At 36.5% G+C, this 22,186-nt stretch overlaps 1 protein-coding gene across 6 annotated transcripts in view; it reads left to right on the top strand.

Annotated features, from left to right (window-relative positions):
• Positions 1 to 22,186, top strand: part of ACAD11 (acyl-CoA dehydrogenase family member 11) — a 75,055-nt gene that overhangs the window by 20,211 nt on the left and 32,658 nt on the right. For 3 of the 6 annotated variants that reach the window (XM_026720385.2, XM_087916716.1, XM_087916714.1), the window contains 5 exons: positions 5,002 to 5,149; positions 17,530 to 17,651; positions 18,411 to 18,517; positions 18,899 to 19,025; positions 19,830 to 19,907. In XM_026720385.2, coding sequence (XP_026576170.1) covers positions 5,002 to 5,149; positions 17,530 to 17,651; positions 18,411 to 18,517; positions 18,899 to 19,025; positions 19,830 to 19,907 — 582 coding nt within the window. Of the gene's footprint in view, positions 1 to 5,001; positions 5,150 to 17,529; positions 17,652 to 18,410; positions 18,518 to 18,877; positions 19,026 to 19,829; positions 19,908 to 22,186 lie in introns of all 6 variants that reach the window. The other 3 variants (XM_087916715.1, XM_087916713.1, XM_087916712.1) reach the window with 1 other exon arrangement.

The raw sequence follows: 22,186 nt of genomic DNA, 5'->3' as shown, positions 1-22,186 counted from the left end.
GAGAATGACAATGCGTTCTGCTGCCCATGGCCCCCAGGACTCCTCTATGCATTCCCTCCTCTGGCTCTGGTACCCAGGGTGATCCAGAAGCTGCTCCACGAAAAGGCGGAGTTGCTCCTGGTGGCCCCTTTCTGGCCCAGACGGCCGTGGTTTGCGGACCTCCTCACTCTCTCGGTGTCCCCTCCCTGGAGGATCCTTCCAGATAGGATTTCCTTGTCCCAGGGGCCCCTCCTACATCCGGACCTGCAATGGCTCTAACTGACCATCTGGAGGTTCAGCGGAGCACCTTGAGGAAAAGACAGCTCTCAAATAGGGTCATTGACACTATTCTAGCTGCCAGGCGACCATCAACCACACGAATTTATAATGCCACATGGGCCATATTCTGTCGTTGGTGCAACAAACTTAAAATTAACCCAATTTCTCCCTCCATAGCTCAAATTTTAGAATTTCTTCAGGAGGGACTTGACAAGGGGCTGTCCTCTAACACACTAAGGCGTCAGGTAGCTGCCCTGTCCTCAGTCCTTGCTTACGAGGGTCTCAGTTCTCTCTCTCACCACACCCTCATCCGAGCCTTCCTTAGAGGGGCTACCAACTTACACCCCCCCACAGGGCACTGTTACCCTACCTGGGACCTCAATAAAGTCCTCCTCGCCCTCACCAAAGAGCCTTTTGAGCCTTTGAGGGAGATGGGTCTCCAGTTCCTAACATATAAAGTAGTTTTCCTGGTAGCCATTACTTCAGCCCGACGTATCTCGGAAATAGCAGCCCTTTCTGTCAGGCAAGACCTCTGTGTCTTTCATGCAGATAGGGTGATCCTCCGACCCGACCCCACCTTTCTGCCTAAGGTTAATTCGGCTTTCCACAGAGCTCAGGAGCTCATCCTCCCAAATTTTTGTCCCAATCCGTCGCAGGAAAGGGAACAAAAATGGCACAAACTCGATGTAAGACGCGCTCTGCGAATTTACATCAAACACACAATGCCCTTCAGGAAATCGGAGGCCCTTTTTCTTTCCTTCCAACCCAAAACACAGGGACATAGGGTGTCATCTACTACCATAGGACGATGGATTAGGGCGGCCATAGCCAAATTGTATCAGTCCCAGGCCCTTCAGGTTCCTAAGGGCATAACAGCCGATTCAACCAGGAGCGCAGCCACCTCTGCGGCCTGAGCTACCCAGGCACCCATAATCGAAATATGCCGGGCTGCGACTTGGGTCTCACCTTCCCCCTTCATTCGGCACTATAAAATTGACGTGTTTGCATCTGCAGAGGCCTCTTTTGGTAGGCGAGTCCTGCAGCGTGTTCTTAGGGACCCTAGGGAAGTTCAGGACCAGACGGAATCCCCCCCTTAGAACAGGACAAGCTTTGGTATGTCCCATCACTGGATGCTCCAAGCAGCTCATAGGAGAAGGGGCGTTGGTACTTACCTGATACGCCCTTTCTATTTGAGCTGCGAGGAGCATCCAGCCCCACCCTAAATTCCGTCTGGTGGGGCCTCTCACTCCCTCGGCCAAGGACCAATATTTGTTTAGGTGATAGGGATAGGAGCAACCCTTTTTTCCTCTCGCCTTTGCAAAACTAGGGAATGCCCAAGAAGAGTCACGTGAAGGAGGAGGGGCGTTCCTCAATTCAAGCTCAGCCTAAGCAAGCAGAGACTGAAGCACCTCCCATCATTGGCTGCTCCGAGCAGCTCAAATAGAAAGGGCGTATCAGGTAAGTACCAACGCCCCATCTCATCTGAACTAATATATGCTTGAACAATATTATTCTATGAAATTGTAGTGCAACACATGTAGAAACAGATCTGAAAATAGCAAGATCTCTCCATCTATCAACTCCTTGGCATATCAGCATATCATATAGGGTAAAATGCATTTTCCAGTCAAGAGTGCATTTGTATTTTGCGGCATTAATTCTAATGGATCTATTTTAAAACAAATGCCAATAGTATTTGTAGAGTAATGAATAATCCTAATACATTTTAAAATCCTGTTGATTGAAAGATTATGCTAGAGACAAAATGAAATATGTACTGCATTTATCCCTATGGTTTAATTCCTATCCTTTATTTAGTACTAGATCACTGAAATCAGAATTAGTTTCCAAGAACTTTAACATTTTATCTTTAACTTTGAAATGGCTAAAAGGACCAAAAGATTTTAGGTCTAAGCCTGCTCGCCTGCCTCCACTAGTAATCATCACATTATTTATTAGACATACTCTGCAGCTGTTGGAAGCTAAAAACAATTGTAAAAATGTAGTGCAGGCTCAGTTAAAAAAAATGAATTCAGTAATTTGACAATAACAGTAAACCATAATATTTCTTGTGTGTGATTCTAGGTGCTAATTTCCCCTTCTGTAAAACAGGATTAGAGTCTATTATCCTTCTTGCATATTTTTGAAGAATAGCTACATGAAATGTTCCTATTAGAAATTAGAAACGCTTGGAGTATCCTTATTTGATTTTAAACATTTTTGGTGTGTTGGTTGCTATCATATTCATGTGTTACTAACACATCATTTCTGTATCATCATACAGTGAAGTGCTAACATGCTTGAGTTTACTATGCATTATATTTTGTTCTATATTTTGTCCTCATAGTTCTATATATGCAGGGATGGGATTCAGCTGGTTTGTACCGGTTCATGCAAACTGGATGTTAATTTTACATCCAGTTCGGTAAACTAGTAGTTCCGAAGACCAGCTAGCCCCTCACCACCCCTCCCAGGAGTCCCCACACGCCTGGTTCTGGCTCCCAGGTAAGTGCAGGGAGGCTTTCTAGGCCCAAAATGGGATGCAGCAAGGTGCGGCACCTCCCTCATTTTGGTTCTCCTGATCCTCCAGGGAGGCTTGCTATACCCAAAATGGGACGCGGAGGGCTGTGACGCACCTGCCCTGCAGCCCATTTTGGGCCTAGGCCTCCCTGCAGCCTCATGGGAGCAAAAACAAGGTGTGGGGAGGTGCGGTGTGCCCCCCCCATCCTGTTTTTGCGCTCAGAAGGCTGCAGGGAGGCTTACAGGGGCACAGGGAGGGTGGAAAGAAAAAAGGAAGGAAGGAAGGAAGGAAGGAAGGAAGGAAGGAAGGAAGGAAGGAAGGAAGGAAAGAAAGAGAAAGAAAGAAAGAAAGAAAGAAAGAAAGAAAGAAAGAAAGAAAGAAAGAAAGAAAGAAAGAAAGACTCCTACAAAAATGAAGGAGTCAATCTATTTTCCAAAGCACCAAAAGACACAGCAAGAAACAATGGATGGAAACTAACCAAAGACAGAAGCAACCTAGGACTAAGGAGAAATTTCCTAAGGGTGAGACCAATCGACCAATGGAATAACTTTCCTTCAGAAGTTGTGGGTGCTCCATCTCTAGAGGCTTTCAAAAAGAGTGAGGGAAAAGGACAATGCCAAGAACCACTAAAACAATGCAGAAAACTTAAAGTATATGATGAGCTTAGAGAAATGGCAAAATAAGAATATATGGAATACACAAGAATCATTCTTACCCTACAGTTGCGAATAGTTAAAAATAGCCTAGTACAGAAATCTGGAGGAGTGAAGCCTCAGCCCTTTGTTTCCTAGTTGATCCTAACACAGTGATATTATATAGTACTTGTCAGGTGGTGCTCCATTCAAAATTCAAGAAAGAAAAACTTAGACTCTTTAGATTTAGATTAGAGCAAAGAAATCTTTTAATGAAAATGAAGTGGTAGCATCAAATAGAATTCTGAATCTAAGAAAATAGGCGCGCAGACCACATATACAAAGTGTTGGAAACGTTCCCACCCCTCATAGTTCAAATGAGTCTTCCAATTAAAAGTTGTGAATATGATCATGTGAGCATCTTCAGGTGGTGATGAGGCCTCTGTCCATTGACCTTGACATATTTTGATAAAGAATTTGCAGCTGCGCAGAGGAAAGAAAGCTAAGCGAGGAATAGAAAGTTAAGAGCAGGAATTTATATCCCCCCCCCCACTCCTCATTTACACAACACAAGAATGTAACACCTCCAGCTCTCTTCCCAGACATATCCCCTCCCCCCCGTTACTTATGGCAGCCAAAAGATGCAAAACAGTAGAAAAGATCTTGAAGGCTGACAGTACTATATATTGTGCTTTGGATCTGTAGTCAACCCTTGGCCTTCCACAAAACTGGATCCAGAGGACAAATGGATTAGTTACCTTGAATATATTCCTCAGTTTCTATCTTTTCTATTCTGTCTTCCAAAATCAGTGATACTTCAAATGTACAGAAATGCATGAACTCCTATAATCAGACTTAGCTGCTAAAGAATTCAACTAATGATGATTTGCATATGTGCTGTACTTTTAATTCAGTCCTTACCAGGACATTGTTTGGTAAAGGGCTGGCTCTGAGAGAGCATAGTTGGTTATCTTTCACTCAGCAGTATCAGAGTGGTGGAAAGAGGGAGGTTGATGTAAAAATCTGTAAGATCACAAGTGTGGCCTTGCCTCCCATGTCCTCCTCTATGTACATGAATCACCTCATTCAGTTTGTTTGGTGGCAAGAAGCTGACTTCTGAAATTCAGATCTAATGCAAAGGTAACTATTTCGGTTTTGTTTTGCCAATTAGATTAGCAGTAGTCACACAATAGCACTGAGTTATATGCATCCATGTTAATATTCTCAAAAGTCATAACTATAATTCCATGTGCATGATATGTACTGAAATCATATCACCAGGAGCCTTGATGGCACAGTGATTAGAACTGCAGTATTGCAGGCTGACTCTTCCCACAACCTGGAGTTCAATCCTGACTGGCTCAAGGTTGTGGGCATCTTTGAAGGTCAGTAAAATGAATACCCAGATTGTTGAGGGTAAGTAAATATGCTGACATTGTAAACAACTCAAGAGAATGCTGTAAAGCATTATGGGCCAGTATATAAGTCTAAGTGCTATTGCTATTGCTAAATCACTAAATAGAGCAATCGTATTAAAATTTTCAACTATTTTGTCCTCTTTTAAGTTTTTATTTCTGTCTCTATTTCTAGGCCCGTGTCGCGGCAGTGTTGGATTGGGAACTTTCAACTTTAGGCCATCCTCTTGCAGACTTGGCTTATACTCTTGCGTTTTGCTTTTGGCCCAGAACCCTCAAACCTATAAAAATGCTTAATTTACAGAATGTAAACAGCATTGCTGGTATGTGCTTGTTCTTCTTCTCAGCTATTTCCTTTTTTAAAAAAAGTAAAATGTGAAAAAACAAAATGATGGGTTATTCTTACTCCTCCATTTTCCCATCTTAGATATACTTCACCTGCTCTAGGTGTGAGGAAAACAAATTCTTGGAGGAGTGAAAATGTGTTAGTAAAATAGAGAGTTAGTAAATAACTAAAATAGAGAGTTAGTAAAATATGTGCTAATTACTTCATTAAAAAAGGAATTATGAAGTACCTGCTTTTCAAGAAGCTTTATAAAAATATCTGTGGAAATGTAACTGATATGTTTCTTTCTATTAAGTCAATAGTTCTTTCTTAAGGAGAGTAACAGTAGGAGAATGGAGAAATACCTTGAAAATAGCTAATTATGAATATCTATGTTTATGTCATCTATTAACTATGTATAAGCAAGACTCTATCATTTATTTTCTTCTTTCCTGAAATACAAATGCCTTCTTTTGATTGCAGAGTCCCTCTCATTATTTTTTGGATATAATTCCACCAGTGGACTTTGTAAAATAAATAAATAATACAGTGAGCCTTGATTATTGGTTTTTGGATCCTGCATTTTATTATACAGAAGCTCTCAAAATAACTGAGGACAGAACTTGGTTCAACCACAGTTCTAAAATGGCTAGGCCTGCAGCTTCCCTAATGAAGCATGACTCTTTAGCTAGATTAGGGAAATTGGCTTAGGAACTTATTATTTTAGAAGAGATATCAGTCTTTTTGTAAAGATTTATTGAATTGGAAGATAGGGTTTTCCTTGCAATCATGATTAGAAGGAGTAAATGAAACAAAAACGATCATATAATGGAAATATAGTTGTGTGGATGAAAAAATAATGAACAAAATATATAGCTATTTGTTAAATATTAAATTCGGAAGACAAACAGGTAAAAGAAACAATTATAGTTTGGGCAAGAAACTTTGGATGTATCATAGAGCTGTGATGGTGAACCTATGGTACACATGCCACAGGAGGCACGCAGAGCCATTTGTGCACGTGAGCTGCAGACAAACTTACCTCACTGCACATGCGCATGCCTCACAGCTGATTTTTGGCTAGTTTGAGGCCTTTTTCAGCCTCTGGGAGGCTTGAAAAAAGCCTCTGCAGGCTTTGCAAGCCAAATAATAGGCTCATTTCATCACTTCCTGTAAACACCAGAAGTGATGAAATGGGCCTCAAACCAGCCGAAAATCAGCTGTGAGGCACAGTGCAGGTAAGGGGGTGTATTGCGCATGCATGTGCAGGGGGCGGAGGGCGCATGCATTGCCTTCTGAGTGCTGGCACACAGGTGCGCAAGTGTGCACACAATTTTTGGCACAGGAGCCCAAAAAAGTTAGCCACCACTGCCATAGAGCTAGACAAATGGCAAAAACTCTAGAACAGAAACTACAAATTGACCATGGCAATTACCCACCGTTTTTCTCCAAAAAGATGAAAGGAAGCCCTATCACATTTTTTTGAGCGCATGTGATCAAATTAAGCCCCACCCACAAAATTAGCACTAATTAAGACCATGCCCAACCCAGGGTGCAAGGGTGGGGCGAGGCACACAGATAAAAATAAGCTAGGGTTGGGAGAGGAGGTGGAGCTGCCCTACTTACCAGGCCTCGTACATTTGCCTTGCCTTCTTCTGTAGCTGCTTCTTCTGCAGCTGCTTGCCGCCACTCGCGCGCATTGCCCTGGCCTGTTTCGCCTTCAGATGCCTTCCAGAAAGCTCTCTGCAGCCGATAACAGAGCTCTGCAAATGCCTTCTGGAAAGCCCTCTGCAGCCGATAATAGAGCTCCAGACCAATCCGGAGCTCTATTATCAGCTGCAGAGGCCTTCTGGAAGGTATTTGCAGAGCTCTATTATCGGCTGCAGAGGGCTTTCTGGAAGGCATCTGATGGCGAAATGGAGGCTTGGACAATGCATGCGCGTGGCGGCAAGGAGCCGCAGAAAAAATGGGCTAGCAGCAGGCTCCTGCTGGTCGGGTCTGTCAGTGCCACTGCCAAGAGGTGAGTCAATAATTTGAACCGTCCAAAAAGTAGGTCTAGCCGTTTTTTCAGTGGTCAAAAGAAAATAAAACCTGCCTTCTTTTTGGAAAAACATGGTATAAAGAAAACCTGTATAAAATTTTCTACCAGCAAGACTAGCAAAGATGTTTAAAAATATGTCCGCTAAATGTTGGAAGTGCAATCAGATACCGGGTTCTTATTATCACGTGACTGAATGTGTAAAAGCAAAAAAAAAAAAAATGCATACATGGTTAGAGAAAATGCTAAAGCAACATATAGATGTAAAACCAGAAATATTTCTCTTAGGTATATTACCAGAAAACTGTAATAAAAGGATTACATATCTAATAATATATTGACAGCAGTGAGAGTTGTATTTGCAAAATATTGGAAAAATGAGGATACACCTACAGATGAAAGTATAATTAGAAAAATATTAGATGAAGATTTGATGATAATAAAGGGTAAAGAAGAAATAGAATATTTTAACATGGGATTTGTTTTATCAATGGTTAGATAAAAGAGGTAGAAATTAGAAGATGAAAGATCACTGATATGTATAAGTAAAGGATGCAAAAATTGGACTATACATAAGTAGTATTAATATAGTTGTTATTGTTATTATTATATTGTATAAGTAAACTGATCCACACAATACACTGTTTATTAAGTATGTATGTATTTTAAAGAAAAAATATAAATAAAATTCAAGAAAAGAAAAGGTTACAATGTTGAATGAGAAATTTCTTTTTAAAAAAATAAACTTTATTGAATTTTTATTACATTAAAAACATAAAAAATATATCACTCAATAACAGTTCTTTGTGGTGCTTATCATATAACAATCATTTGTTCAATATTTACAGGTATTAATTTGTGCATAATTATATTCTTATTCTATCTATATTCTATATTTAATAATATCTTATCCTTAATCTGTCTCCAATCTATCCAGCTATACCGTTGTTTCCATACCTTATAAAATATTGAAACCTCCTTATCTTTTAAACTCAGCGTTAATTTATCCATTTCAGCACAATTCATAACTTTTTGTATAACCAGTTCCATTATGGGTGTATATGGCTGTTTCCAACATTAGGCAAAGGCAATCCTGGCAGCAGTCAATATGTGTAATAATAAATATTTTGTGCTCTTTACATATTTTTTTTGAAGATCCCCAATAGGAAAAGTTCTGGTTCTAGGTCTAATTGTTCATTGGTGATTTCCTGTAGCCAATTTTTGATTTTGAGCCAATATTTTCGAGCCTCTGGGTAAGACCACCACATATGATAATATGTTCCCTCTTTTTTTTTTACCTTTCCAATATATAGGACTCATTTTAGGGTACATTTTCACTAATCTCGAAGGGGGTAAGTGCTACCTATAGAACATTTTATATGCATTTTCTTTGTATGCTGCTGATTTTGTTAATTTGTGATTTCTATTCCATACAGTCTCCCAGTCTGATAACTTTATGTTATGACCAATATTTTGACCCCATGCGATCATACATCCTTTCACTACTTCTTCTAAATCTACTTCTAGGAGATACTTGTAAATTTTGGTAATATTTTTTTTATCTGGGCCTAATAAGATTTTGTCTTAATTGAGGTTTCAAGTATATTCCATACTCCTTTACATCCTTTGTATATCGACTTTGTATTTGAAGATAAGCCCACCAGTCTACTCGTAGCCCTTGTTCTTGGAGCTCCTGTATTGTTTTTAAATTTCCACGTGTATCCAATAAGTCTTTATACTTTAACATTTTGTTCAGGTCTAAATTATTTGGGTGGATCATCTCTTACATTGTAGATAGCCAGATTGGGATTTTTATATAGTGTTTCTTTTTAACTTTGATCCAGTTGTATATCAGCGACTCTCTAATCAGATGTCTGTGGAAATATTTTTGTTCGGTGGGTCCTGTGTCCCAAAGAAAGGCATGCCATCCTCTCTGAAGATCATGACCTTCTATAGCTAATATTCTTTTATTTTTTAAATTAATCCAATCTTTTAGCCAAACTGATGTTGCTGCACTATAATACAATTCCCAATTTGGCAATCCAAAGCCTCCTCTGCTCTTCATATCTTGTAGTAGTTTCATTTTTATTCTGAGTTTTTTACCCTGTCAAATAAATTTTGCTGTCATTTTATTAAGATTATCAAAAAATGTCTTTTCTAATTTAATTGGAATGGTTTGGAATAGATAAAGAATTTTTGGTAATATAGACATTTTTATGGCTGCTATTCTTCCTAGTAATGACAGTTGCATTTTCGTCCATAATTCTAAGTCTTTTTTGTTTGTTGTAATAGCTTATTATAATTATTCTCCTTTATCGCCTTACAGTGTGCTGTCAGCCATATTCCCCGGTATTTAATTTTTCTTGTTGTTTGAAGTCCAAGTACTCTTTCTAATTCTATTGTTTGTAGATCTGTTAAATTTTTTACTAAAAGTTTCATTTTCTGTCTATTAATTTTCAATCCTGCCACCGCTCCATATCTTTCTAATTCCTTAATTAATATTTGTCCTTTTTCTATTGGGTCTTCAATAATAAAAGCCATATCATCTGCAAATGCTTGCAGTTTATATTCTTCATTTCTAGTTTTCAATCCTTTTATTTCAGGATTTTGCCTCACTCTTTCTAATAGTACTTCTAATGATAATATGAAGAGCAGAGGGGACAGCGGACAACCTTGTCAGACTCCTTTCTCTATATTTAAAGTTTCGGTATTTTCTCTGTTTATTATGATATTTGCTTTTTGTACTGAATAAATTGCTCTTATAATATTCTCAAATTTGGTGCCGAAATTCATGTCATAAATTTGCTGAATCATAAATTGCCAATTAAGGTTGTCAAAAGCCTAAGAAAAGTCTAAGAAAACAAGGGCTATCCGTTTCTCTGGGTGGACTTCATAATATTCCAGACTATCCATTATTATACTTAAATTGTTCCTAATTTGTCTATTTGGGAGAAATCCATTTTGGTCTGGATGTATGTAATCATTCAGAATTTTCTTTAATCTAGTAGCAATAATGGTAGTAAATATTTTATAATCTACATTCAGCAAAGAAATTGGTCTATAATTTTGTATCATTCTGGCATCTGAGTCCCCCTTCGGGATTAGCGAAATTAATGATTCTCTCCACGTGTCTGGCATTTTAGCAGATAATAATATCTCATTATATAAATCCACCATTATTGGTCCCACTTGTTCTTCTATCACTCTATAAAATTCTGCTGGGAAGCCATAAGGGCCTGGGGTTTTGTTACTTTTCTGGGTTCTAATTGCTTGTTTTAATTCTGTCATAGATATGTCCTTCATCAAAAATTCTTTCATCTCATCGTTAATTTCTCAAGTTCTTTTTTCTCTTAGATATTCCCTTATCTGATCTTCATCTACTCTCTATTTCTTATACAGTTTCTCAGAATATTTATGTGCAATCTCTTTTTTCTTCTCTATTGTATGTTGATAATTTCCCCTTTCATCTTGTAGTTGGTAGATGGTTCTTTTCTCTTTCTCCTTTTTGAGCTTATAAAGACAACCACCTACCAGGCTTGTTTGCTTGTTCAAAGTATATTTGTTTAGTTACTTTCAAGTTTCTATTCAATTCTTTCTGTTCAACTAAGTTGAGCTTATGTTTATAGAGAATCAGTTCTTGTAATTTAACATTTTGTGGGACGTCCTGTAATTTGGATTCTAGTTTCTTAATTGTTTGATATAAATTGTTTTGTTGAGCATGTTTTTCTTAATTTTTTTATGCAGCGTAAGATATTTACAATTCCCTGTATGACGGCTTTCATAGTGTCCCATAAATTTTGGATAGTTGTGTCTAGGTTATTATTTTCTTTAAAATAAAAAGTTAGCTCTTCCTTAAGTTTTTTTATAAAATCCTCATCCTTTAATAATCGAGCATCTAAAGTCCACCTTCTCCTTGATTTTTTCTTACCTTTCCAATTGAGGGTTATAGTCTGCCCAAGAGTTCAGTATAATTTCTACTTCAGTCACTTCTTCTACTAAATCTCCACTCATCCATGCCATATCAATGCGTGACCATGACTGGTAGGGATTTGAATAGAAGGTAAATTGTCTCTTATCTGGGTTTAAGTTTCTCCATACGTCTACTAAATTTAATTCTTTAATCATTTCTGTACAAATTTTAGGTAGTTCTCTTCTTTTTTTCCCTTCCCTTCTTATTCCCCCCATTATAATCTTTTTCATAATCTGCTACAGCGTTAAAATCCCCTATAATACAAATATTTTTCCTTTCCAGTTCAATGATTTTAGCATATAGAGCTTAATAGAATTCTTTTTGATTGGCATTAGGGGCGTAAATTACCACCAATAGAATTTTTTTTAAGTTTATCTGTATTTCTATTGCCAGAACTCTTCCTTTGGGATCTGTAAATTTGCCTTTATCTCTTCTTTAATGTAAACTGCTATTCTATTCTTTTTTTTCATTATCTGCGGAAGCCGTAAACACTATCCCTAATTTGGGGCAATCTAGATATTTTTCATCTGCTTTTAAAATGTGTGTTTCCTGTAAACAAATAATATCTGCATTTTGTTTTATCAACTTTGCCAGAATCCTTTGTCTTTTTGTCTTTGAGTTTAAGCCATTTATGTTAATGGATAAGAGTTTCGCCTCTTTTTCCATAGCTCTAATTATATCTGGTTCTTTGTCTCCTGATTGCTCTTATTTCCCTTTGCGTTATGTTCGTTGATTTAAGGTCTTCTCTTTCTTGTTTCTAGTTAGTTTTTCTTATTTCTTGTTTTTCTTCTTTATTTTTTTATTGGTCTTGTTCTTCTTGAGAGTTTGAGTCTAGATCTTCTTTGCCACTTTGATCTTCCGAGCCCACTAATTGCTCGTACAATTCTTGCACCTTTTCTAGAGTATCTACTTTAATCTTCTTTTCTTCCCAAGAGACCAACATTCCTTCTGGGATCAACCAATGAAATAGAATGTCTTGCTTATTTAACTGTGTAGCCAAAAATTTGTAATCCCTTCTCTGCTCCCTTACTCTTCTAGGGATTTATTTGAGGATCTAGATCTCCTTTCCTTTGTATACTATAGCTTCTTCTCTAGATATCTTATAAATTATGTCCCTAACTTTCCTCCTTGTGAATCGAATATGGACTTCTTTTGGAAGTTTATTTCTCCTTGCATAACTCATGCTGACCCTGTATACGTCGTCCATTTCCTTTAGCCTTTCCTCCTTGTCTCTATTTAGAGCTTTGGCTAAAATTTCTGCCATCACTAGCTCTAGGTCCTCGTCTTTAGTTTCCAATATATTTTGAAATCTAAGGTACGACACAGCTTTGTCCATTTCGATATAGAGCAGGGAATCCTCCCTCTCTTTACTCACTGTTTTTATCTAACTTGTTTCTAACTTTTTCTCCATTTGTTCCATTCTTTTCTCTACTTCCTTCATTGTGTGTTCATTTCTTTCCAATGCTTGTTGAATTGACTCTACCTTTTCATCAAATTTAGATATATCTGATCTCATTTCTGTTTTTAACTTTCCCAGTTCTTCCTTCAGTTCATTAATATCCGCTCTTGTTTCTGAGTGATTCTTTACCATCATTTCTTGAAGTTTGGCCATTGATTCTTTTTTTTTAAAAAAAAAACAAGTTTTATTGATTTTACAAACAAACAAACAAAACAAAACATCATTAAACATTAAAAACATAAAACCTCTTTCCATTGTAAATCTTTACAAGGCAGGTAACACATTGTTTTATATCACATACTTATAGTTTATCCCATTTCCATATAAACACATAAATTCCCTTTACCAAATTCCACATTATTTCTCTTTAGTCATTATTCAATCATATTTCCTTTCTAATTTATCTACTATTCAATCATCACATTTATATTTCCCTCTGGCTTGTGTGTAACTGTTCTCATCTAGTCTTCCTCCGAGATTTTATTATTTAATTCTTAATTGAACACACACACATAAGACATAAACATAAAAACATAAACTTTCTTTTAGAAAGTCACTTGGCCCCAGATTACCTCTTTTTGTATGGACTTCAATTAAGTTCATGCTCTTCTTATATACCATTACCTATCTTGTTTACCATTCTATATCTATTATATAACTCCTCTCCACTTTTCCCTCGTCTTAATTCTGTTTTATATATTTAATCTTGCTTTAAAAAAAATATTTTTATATCTTTTGTCCATTTCTCCATTTACATCTGTCTCATTTCCAATATAAAAAAAAATAGTTTCCCCTGGAATCACTAGTCAGAGTATGATGCCTTTCTATCATTCCCCTAAATTAAAATTTAAAATAACACCTAAATCCCAATCAGATTCTGCTTAGTACATTCTACTATTTCAGAAACCAATACTACAATAATAAATCCATAACAGTCAACACATTAATCCATTAAACTCTATATTTAAACTAATATTTTAGACATTCCTTTTAGTATTTTATTAAAACTTAAGATCATTCATTATTAAACATTTTAAAGTTATACCTTAATATTTTAATCTTTTATTAAATCTTAAAAAGTTCTGATTATCTACTTATAATACGAATACCACTATTACAATACTTATATGTACTTTGCAGAATCCCCTTTTTTTAAAGAAACCCCCCCCCCCATACATTACCCATTATCCCTAAAAAAAAATTTCTTTTCTCCATCTTGTTTTGTACCTTTGTAACTTTTTTCCCCCTTTTCCCTTTCCTTCTTAGCCCGCCTAAACTTTTTACCCCCTCCTCTCCAGACCTCTGCCTTCTTGGTTTCCCCTTTCTGTTGCATTCCTCTTTCCTTTTGCTTTCTAGTATTCTGTTGTTTTTGCATCTTCTTTTTCTCTTTCATAAATATTTTTTTATTTCTTAAGTCCTTCCTTTTCGCTCCTCTCTTTCTCCTTTCTTTCTTAGTCACACCATTTAGTTCGTTAAAAATGGCTTCTTCTTCCTCGGCTTCTTCCAGCTGTTGTTTGATTTGCTGACACATGACAAGCGCCATATCTAGAAAACAAAGGGCTTCTCCCATAACATCTTTGCCTTCTTTCCTTATTTTTAAATATTGTTTTTTTAGTTCATCAAGAGATAGAGCCGTTTTAAACTGTTTCTTCTTCTTTTTCTGTATCCTCTTCTTATTATTAAGCCAATCAATTATTTCCAAGCTTAAAACAGTTCCCAAAAGTCCCAAAATCCCGAAGTCATCAAACAGTCCAGGAAGAGTACAAACTTCTTCCTTTTACAATTTCTCTTCCAGGGGTGAAATCGAATTAGGGAAAAAAAACGCCCAGTCTATGCTTTAAATCTTTTTTACAATTAACATCTATTCTCTTTATCTTCAAGGCATCTCCTCCAGCAAAGTCTTAAAATAAAGTTTTTTTTTTCCAGGCCTCTCCCTTCCCACTTATAACAAAGGAGTTTAGGTTTTACCTTCTATTAAAAAGCAGGTTTTCCTTGTCCATTTGTTAATTCCATAAGGGAGGGAGAGTAACTTTCCCTTTTCAACTCTTTCTTTCGCCGCTGAAAACATCAATTGGGAACATTGTAGCGTCCAGAAAAGAGCCAATACTTTCCCAGGTATTAAATATGTCCTTAAGGTCCCAGTTCGACCAAGAAAAAACTTTCGTTTTAAAACTCCTTCTTCTTCCTCCTGCGCATTCTTTATCCAGTTGCCGGCTTCTTTGTGGCAGCCATTAAGACCGCCGCTCCACCGTCTTGAGAGAAGGGGGTTATTGCCGGCTGGGGAGGGGGTCTGCGATACCTCTCAACCCCTGTCCGGGTCCCCCCTATCTTCTGCTGCCCCAACAGGGCAGTCTTAGCCTCCAGATCTGTCAGGATCGGAGGCACCAAGGCGGCTAGCACAGCAGGGATCACGGAGAAACGCGAATCCCTGCTGTCACCGAAGCCGACAAACCGGAAGTCGGCCATTGATTCTTGTAGTACAAGTAACGAGGTTTGAATGTTAACATTTGAAGTGGTGTTTTGTTCCTCCGCCATTAGTGTTTCTTCTATTGTTTTTTGTATCCTTGGTGAAGCTGTTGTTGTTGAGGGTATTGGAATTGATGTGGTCTTCTTTCCTGTCTTGCTCATTGTGGTAGTTATAGTAGACATTTCTTCTAATATCTCTCTCTGATTATTAAGAATGTTATAAACATTATCCCAAATTGGCATTAAACAATTTAAAATTATTTTTCTTAAGGTTTAACTGTTAATGAGATATGGTACTTGTTAAGAGCTTTTATAATGTTATGTTCTTATTTAAAGTCTCAGTAATCCCAATTCTATTCTATATTTGCAAGATAAATATCTAGGTGAAAAATCAACATATCTAATTGTATAGATATCAATATAAAACTCTTTTTAGATATATAAATACATATGCATCAATATAAGTATAATTTACAGTTTAAGTTGTGAATATAAGTATTATGATAAACGTCAGAATATCTACATTCTATATTAATATAAATACAAAATATAAAGAGAAGAGTTTAATTAAGCTATAAAATATAAATATATAACTGTAAGTATAAATTACCTAGAACTTTCAATCATTAAATATACAGGTTTAATTATTTATCTTGATTAACCATTTATAAAATAAATTAAGTAATAGTAGTTCCTAATTGATTACACTAAACTCTGCTTAAATTAATTATAGTTTAAGTCTAAATCTAGAGTATATATATTATAATATATCTGAATTTAAATACCAATTAGTTTTATACTTAATAATTAATAATTTCCAGCAAGTGTTCCGGTTATTGTATCCAATAGAAGGGAATTAAGCTCCAACTTAATTCCACTAAACTCTGCTTAAGCTAATTATAATTTAAATCTGAATCTAAAGTATAAATGTTGTATTATATCTGAGTTTAAGTACCAATTGATTGTATAATTAATAATATCCAGGAAGCATTCCAGTTATTGTATCCAGTAGAAGGGAAAGAAAAAGAGAAAATAATCACCCGATGTTCAATTAGCAGATTCACCAGTTCAGAAATTTTAAGGTACAAAAGGAGTAGAAATTATCAATTTATCCAATTCTTCTTAGTACTTCAGTCTCTCAAAATTTTCTCCCAATTCCATCTTCTATGTTGTACTATGTTGTACTATCGGATTGCTGAGTAATGCTGTTCACTATGGACGTTCTCCACTTCCATTACTTTAGCTGTTTCTCAAAGTCTGTCAATCCTCAGCAAAGAGCAATTTTCACAGCCAAGTAACTTGTGTAAAACACTCACTTTACAGTTTTTCAACAGTTAGAATTTCCAAAGGTTTCCAAAGTTTAAAACTTAGTATTCAGAAGGTATCCTGGATAACTATCTTGATCTATTCTGTTCGTTAAAGTGTCCTGCTCCCCGGCTGTCTATTGTTCCCAGTCACTCTCCGCTTGTTCTCACCTCCGCTTTCTCGCCGCCTTCTTGGGTTACAATAGATCTCTCTTCTCCGATACAGCACGAACCTCCTTTCTTTTTAATCTTCTATAATGCAAATTCTTTGCACTATCCTCTCCTTGTTCTTCACCAGAGGCTGTCATTCGATCTTGCTTCCCCTTTTTGCTGGCTGTTAGGACTTTGGAGCCGCCATCCTGTGTATGCTAGTCTCTGCTGGGCTCAACAGGGTTTCTCTCTGTCATGCTGATGATCGCATATCGCCGGACTGCTCCTCGAGTATCCCCACTCCAACATGCTTCCCTTCAGGCTTCTTGTATCCCTTTGGGATCTTTCCAGCACCAGAAAAGAGGGGTGAAGAACAGAGCTAGATCTTCAGCCCTTCTGGGAGTCCCAACATGACCACTGGAAGTCAAGAAATTTCTCTTAAGGAAACATTCTACAAGCATCTCATTAAATATAATAACATATTAATAAATAATTAAATATAATAATAAATTAAATATAAATATAATAATAAATAATTATATTAAATATAATATAGGTTGGCTGGGAACTAGTCTACACAGCTTAAAGTTTCCCGAGGTTGAGAAACAGTTATAATTTGTGGCACTAACACTTAGCTGAGTTTGGATGACTCAGGAAGCTAAATGGGGTCAGGTATGGTTAGTACTTGAGACAATCACTATGAAGTTCTAGAGCAGCAACCAATGTTGAGAAATCTAAAATTATGCTGAAGAAGACCCAAGCAAACCATTTCTATGTTAGACTAAGAAAATACTTGTATGATGTGAAAATGTCAATTGCTGACCACTGCTCAAAAATAATTCTATAATTTTGTTATCTAATGCGGATAGTATGATATAAAAAAACAAATACAATATATGTGTTTATTTATTACATCTGTGATCTATGTGATGTAATCTGTAAATCATACAGTAAAGCTAAAGGTTGACATAAATGAATTTGCTTTTCATAGGAATTCCTTCCTCTGAAGAACTGATCACAATTTATTCTCGATTCAGGGATACCTGTACTTCTCCATATAATCTTAATTTTTTCCTTGCTCTTTCATATTTTAAATTGGCTTCAATAAGCCAGGTAACGTATATAATCTACACATTATCTTTTAATGTTTAATGGAGCATATAGAATGCATTTTTGTAAATTCTTTTACTCATAACAACATTAGTAATGGCATTCCAGATTTTATATTTTACTTGAAGAGAAACTGTTTATGTAATATTAAACATTATGCTATTGGTGAGACCCTACAAGTGATTATTACTGTGCTTTAAATAGATTTTTAGAACCAACGAAATGTAGTGATGAAGGTGTCAAAATAGGAGATGAGACTGTAGTTTAATTTTCTACTTGATCACATTGCTCTAAAGATATCCGTGAGAGACCTGTCATCTTTTAGCCCAAAATAATTAACAAATTATTGGAAGAAATAAATAAAAAGAGGCTTCAATTTTCTCTGTATAGGGATAGCATACAATATCATTTATTGTTTTTCATAAACAACATAATACTACCGGCACAGTAAATGAAAATTACAGTAACTTTAAATTTAATGAACCCTATGTTGAATAGTTTCACAGTTTCACAGAAATTTAATAGTTTTTTATGCTATATTTTGTAATTTATAGTTACTGTGTATATCGTGTATAAGTATGTACTATTATTATTTCTGACAATCGTGCTGCTCATTTGATGGGTTATATGTTTTTTTAACATATTGATCAAAGATTAAAATAATACAGATCTTGAATAATAATTAAACATTCCTCTGTCATATATTGTTAAAATGCTCAGCTATTTGTTAAATTTCTCATATTGAAATTACTTATTCTTTAGGGCATATATGCCAGATATCTCCTGGGTAATTCCTCTGCAGAAAACAGTTTGGAGTTCAGCAGTGTAGTGAGACCTCTGGCTGAAGTTGGATTACTGGTAGCAAAAAAGTAAGAATTGATTGTTGAAAGAGTTATAAAGATGCAACCATGTCACCTATATCTCAAACAGGTTGCACAAAGTTTTCTTTTCTTGATTGCTATTTGATGCTGCGCTCCCTATCTCTTTAATAAATTTACAAGAGCGGTATGTATCTATGGTAGATATAACAGATTTGAACTGCAGAAATATAGGTAGTATTAACTGGCAGGAGATAGATCAATTTTTCCCTGCGTCTTTCTGAGATGCATGTTTGCCCTTTCTTTAACACTCTTGTAGGACACATTGATATATCAGTGTATTGATTGATTAGATTTTTATTATTTTTGCAAATAATCAAGGGAGCCAACATACCTAATATTTCTTCCTAGTTATATGTTGCTTTCTTCTAGAATAACTTTCAACACTGGCTCACCTCTTTGCAATTCTGGAGAATTATTCCAGCAGTCCATAGAGGGGAAGAAAATCCTTCAGAAAATGAAGGATTTCATGAAAAAGCACATTTTTCCAGCTGAAAAAGTAAGTTGTATCATGAACAGTTACCAAAGTAGGACCAAATCAACATCATCTTGCGCCTTGCAAACTTCCTGGAAGTGCCATTTAATTCACCACAATGCCAAGAGTACTCATGTGATCTATTTTGCAGATATCAATCCTCTAACTAAGGCAGTGACAGAGACCAGTTCTCTGTCTTCATAAGTATATAGGTCAAGTATACAGATAAGAAAACACTTAGGTCCTAACTCTAATTTGAAATACCTTTTTTTAATTCTATGAGATTCAAGGTCTAGCGCAGAACTCCGATCTGGCCCACGGGATGCTTAAATCTGGACCATGGAGCCAGCCTGGAAATATCAAAGGCCCGGAATGCCTCTGCTGGCCAAAAATGGGCTGCAGGGGCCCTGTGAGACCTCCGCACAGCCCATTTTTGGTCTTTCCAGCCTCCAGCAGCAATCTGCCAGCCAAAAACGGGCCACATGGAGGCCTCACAAGGCCCCTGCATAGCCCATTTTCAGCCTCCATGGCTTTCAACAGTACTCTGTTGGCCGAAAGTGGGCTTTATAGAGGCCCCATGAGACCTCTGCACAGACTGTTTTTGGCTGGCAGAGTGCTGCAGGAGGTGTCCATCCTGTCTCCCCTCCCCTGCTCTCCACCCCCCTCACCAGCCCATGGAGGAGACCTACAATGCTGATCCTGCCCTCAAAGAAATCCAGTTTGACACCCCTGGTCTAGCAGGAGATTAATCAATACTTTCAATTACAGACTTCAGATGGGGTGGCATGCTAATGATTATTTGTAAATTATTTTATATATACCCTCTAGGAAATAGTTGAGTATTACGCCAGAAAGAAAAATTCACCAGATATATGGAGAAAACCTGGTGTCATGGAGATACTCAAGGTACATTTCTTTTTATTTCCATAGTATACTGTTAAAAGAAAGATCTTAGTAAAAGTAAAGGTTACCCTCACACATACATGCTACTCATTTCCGGCTCTAGGGAGCAGTGCTCATCTCCGTTACAAAGCTGAAGAGCCAGCGCTATCCAAAGACATCTCCGTGGTCATGTGGCCAGCATGACTAAACGCTGAATGCTGCACCTTCCCATCAAAGTGGTCCCTATTTTTCTACTTGCATTTTTACATGCTTTTGAACTGCTAGGTTGGCAGAAGCTGGGACAAGTATCGGGAGCTCACTCCGTTACACTGTGCTAGGTATTCGAACCGCCGAACTGCTGACCTTTCTGATTAACAAGCTTAGTCACTGAGCCTCCATGTCCCCAAAAGAAAGGTCTTATATGACGCCAATGAGTATCAGTGCAAATATAATTTAAAACTTAATTTATAGTTTTTATTCCAGTGAAAGTTATACCTTACAGAGTGAATGGAATTTATGAGTTTAATCCACAAGAGAGTCATTTTTGGCATAATGGTTTGAGGCACCAGCTAGAAACCAGAAAACCATGAGTTTTAGTCTTGCCTTAGAAAAAAAACCAGTTGGGTGACCTTGGGCCAGTCCCAGTGCCCTAGGAAGGAGGCAATAGCAAGCCACTTTAAAAATCTTGCCAAGAAAAACTGCAGGGATTGCCAGAAGTCAACATTGACTTGAAGGTAGAGTTTATCTCTTATATGTATACAATACAGTTCAAATAAAATGATAAATTTGTTTTAAAATACTTTAATTCCAGTAATTCCAGTATAAACAAACTAAAACTATGTTTCACTCTCCTTTACTCTTATATTTGAGGCTGACATGGTACTAAAACATCCTGATCTGGGTTCTTTGTCACATTAAGCCATAAGATAGTTCAATTTAAACATAGTTAATTATGTGCAGACAGTAAATAAGACATTGTAAATTTTAAACTATGGTTTATATTAGCACATTGTGTTAATATTGCAAAGGCCTTCCTAGCATATTTAGAATGAGATTGTCATTCCTGTCATTCAATCAGATAGGACCGCTTTTTTTGTTGTATGAAATTAGTGACATTATCCTTAAATATATATGTAGAAACATCCAAGCAAATTGTGATTTTATTAAATTATAGTTCCCCTTGTCTCATTTGAAAATGATCTAAGATAGCTAATTATATGAATTTACATTATACCATAGTTTAATATGTAGTAAGAATTATTCCAAAACATTATTCTTTCAAAAAATGCAACAGCTTTTTTTTTCAGGAAAGCTTAGAAATCATAGACATTGAAAATTTAATAAGCCCATGAAGCAGAGGTGGTATTCAGCAGGTTCTGGAGAACCAGTAGTGGAAAATTTGAGTAGTTCAGAGAACCAGCAAATGCCACTTCTAACTGGAGATTTTACAGTATCTTTCCCCTGCCACACCCACCAAGCCATGCCCACAGAACTGGTAGTAAAAAAATTTGAATTCCACCACTGCTATGAAGAATAGAGATTTATACAAAGGTATCTGGATAAGATTAATATTATATCACATTTTATTTTATTTATATTTCATCTTTTATATTTCAAATTTCAGTTACAATTTGAAAGTGACAATAATTTTTTATATAAAATGCATATGCATAAATTAAGATTTAGAAAAAAATAAATTTAAAATTGAGTCAGTAAAAGCAGAAATATAAGGAATCCATTTCAAAATTTTGGTTTGCCTTATTTTGCCATTTTTATTTGTTCATGCTAAAAAGCCTGCATGAAAAAAATTTTTTTTTATTCATTTCTCATAGTATATCTTAAATACATTTTAATGTAGGAACTGCAAAATCTTGAAAATTGTGAAAAATGAGGGGGTGGAATTCATGAACTTGTATTTATCCTGTGTAAATTAGAAAAGTGTAGGTGAATACTGAGAAAGTGAATTTTTTTCTTATTTGTTTACCAATAAAAATATGTTGGAGAATCGTAATTCTTGTGGCTACCTGGGGCCAGAGTCAAGAGAACTGGATGAGTCTATGGCACTAACTCCATTGTTTTCATTGCTCCATCAATGACAGCTTGTGGCCTTAGGCCATCATATGTCCCTAAGGACATTTCTTTATATGAATCTAAATGTAAATGAACATGCCCCAGTGATCTCTACTTATTGCTATGTCCCTACGGTGTTATTTTTATCTCATCTCCAGTCCACTCCTGAACAGTCTTTTGGTTCTTCCAGGTGTAAAATGCTCTGCTTAAAAAAGGAGTCGTGGCAGCTTTAT

The sequence above is a fragment of the Pseudonaja textilis genome, chromosome Z (genome assembly GCF_049901715.1).
Source record: "Pseudonaja textilis isolate UNSWEBS1 chromosome Z, rPseTex1.2, whole genome shotgun sequence".
NCBI classification, from domain to species: domain Eukaryota; kingdom Metazoa; phylum Chordata; class Lepidosauria; order Squamata; family Elapidae; genus Pseudonaja; species Pseudonaja textilis.
This window is presented reverse-complemented; position numbering and strand designations above follow the sequence as displayed.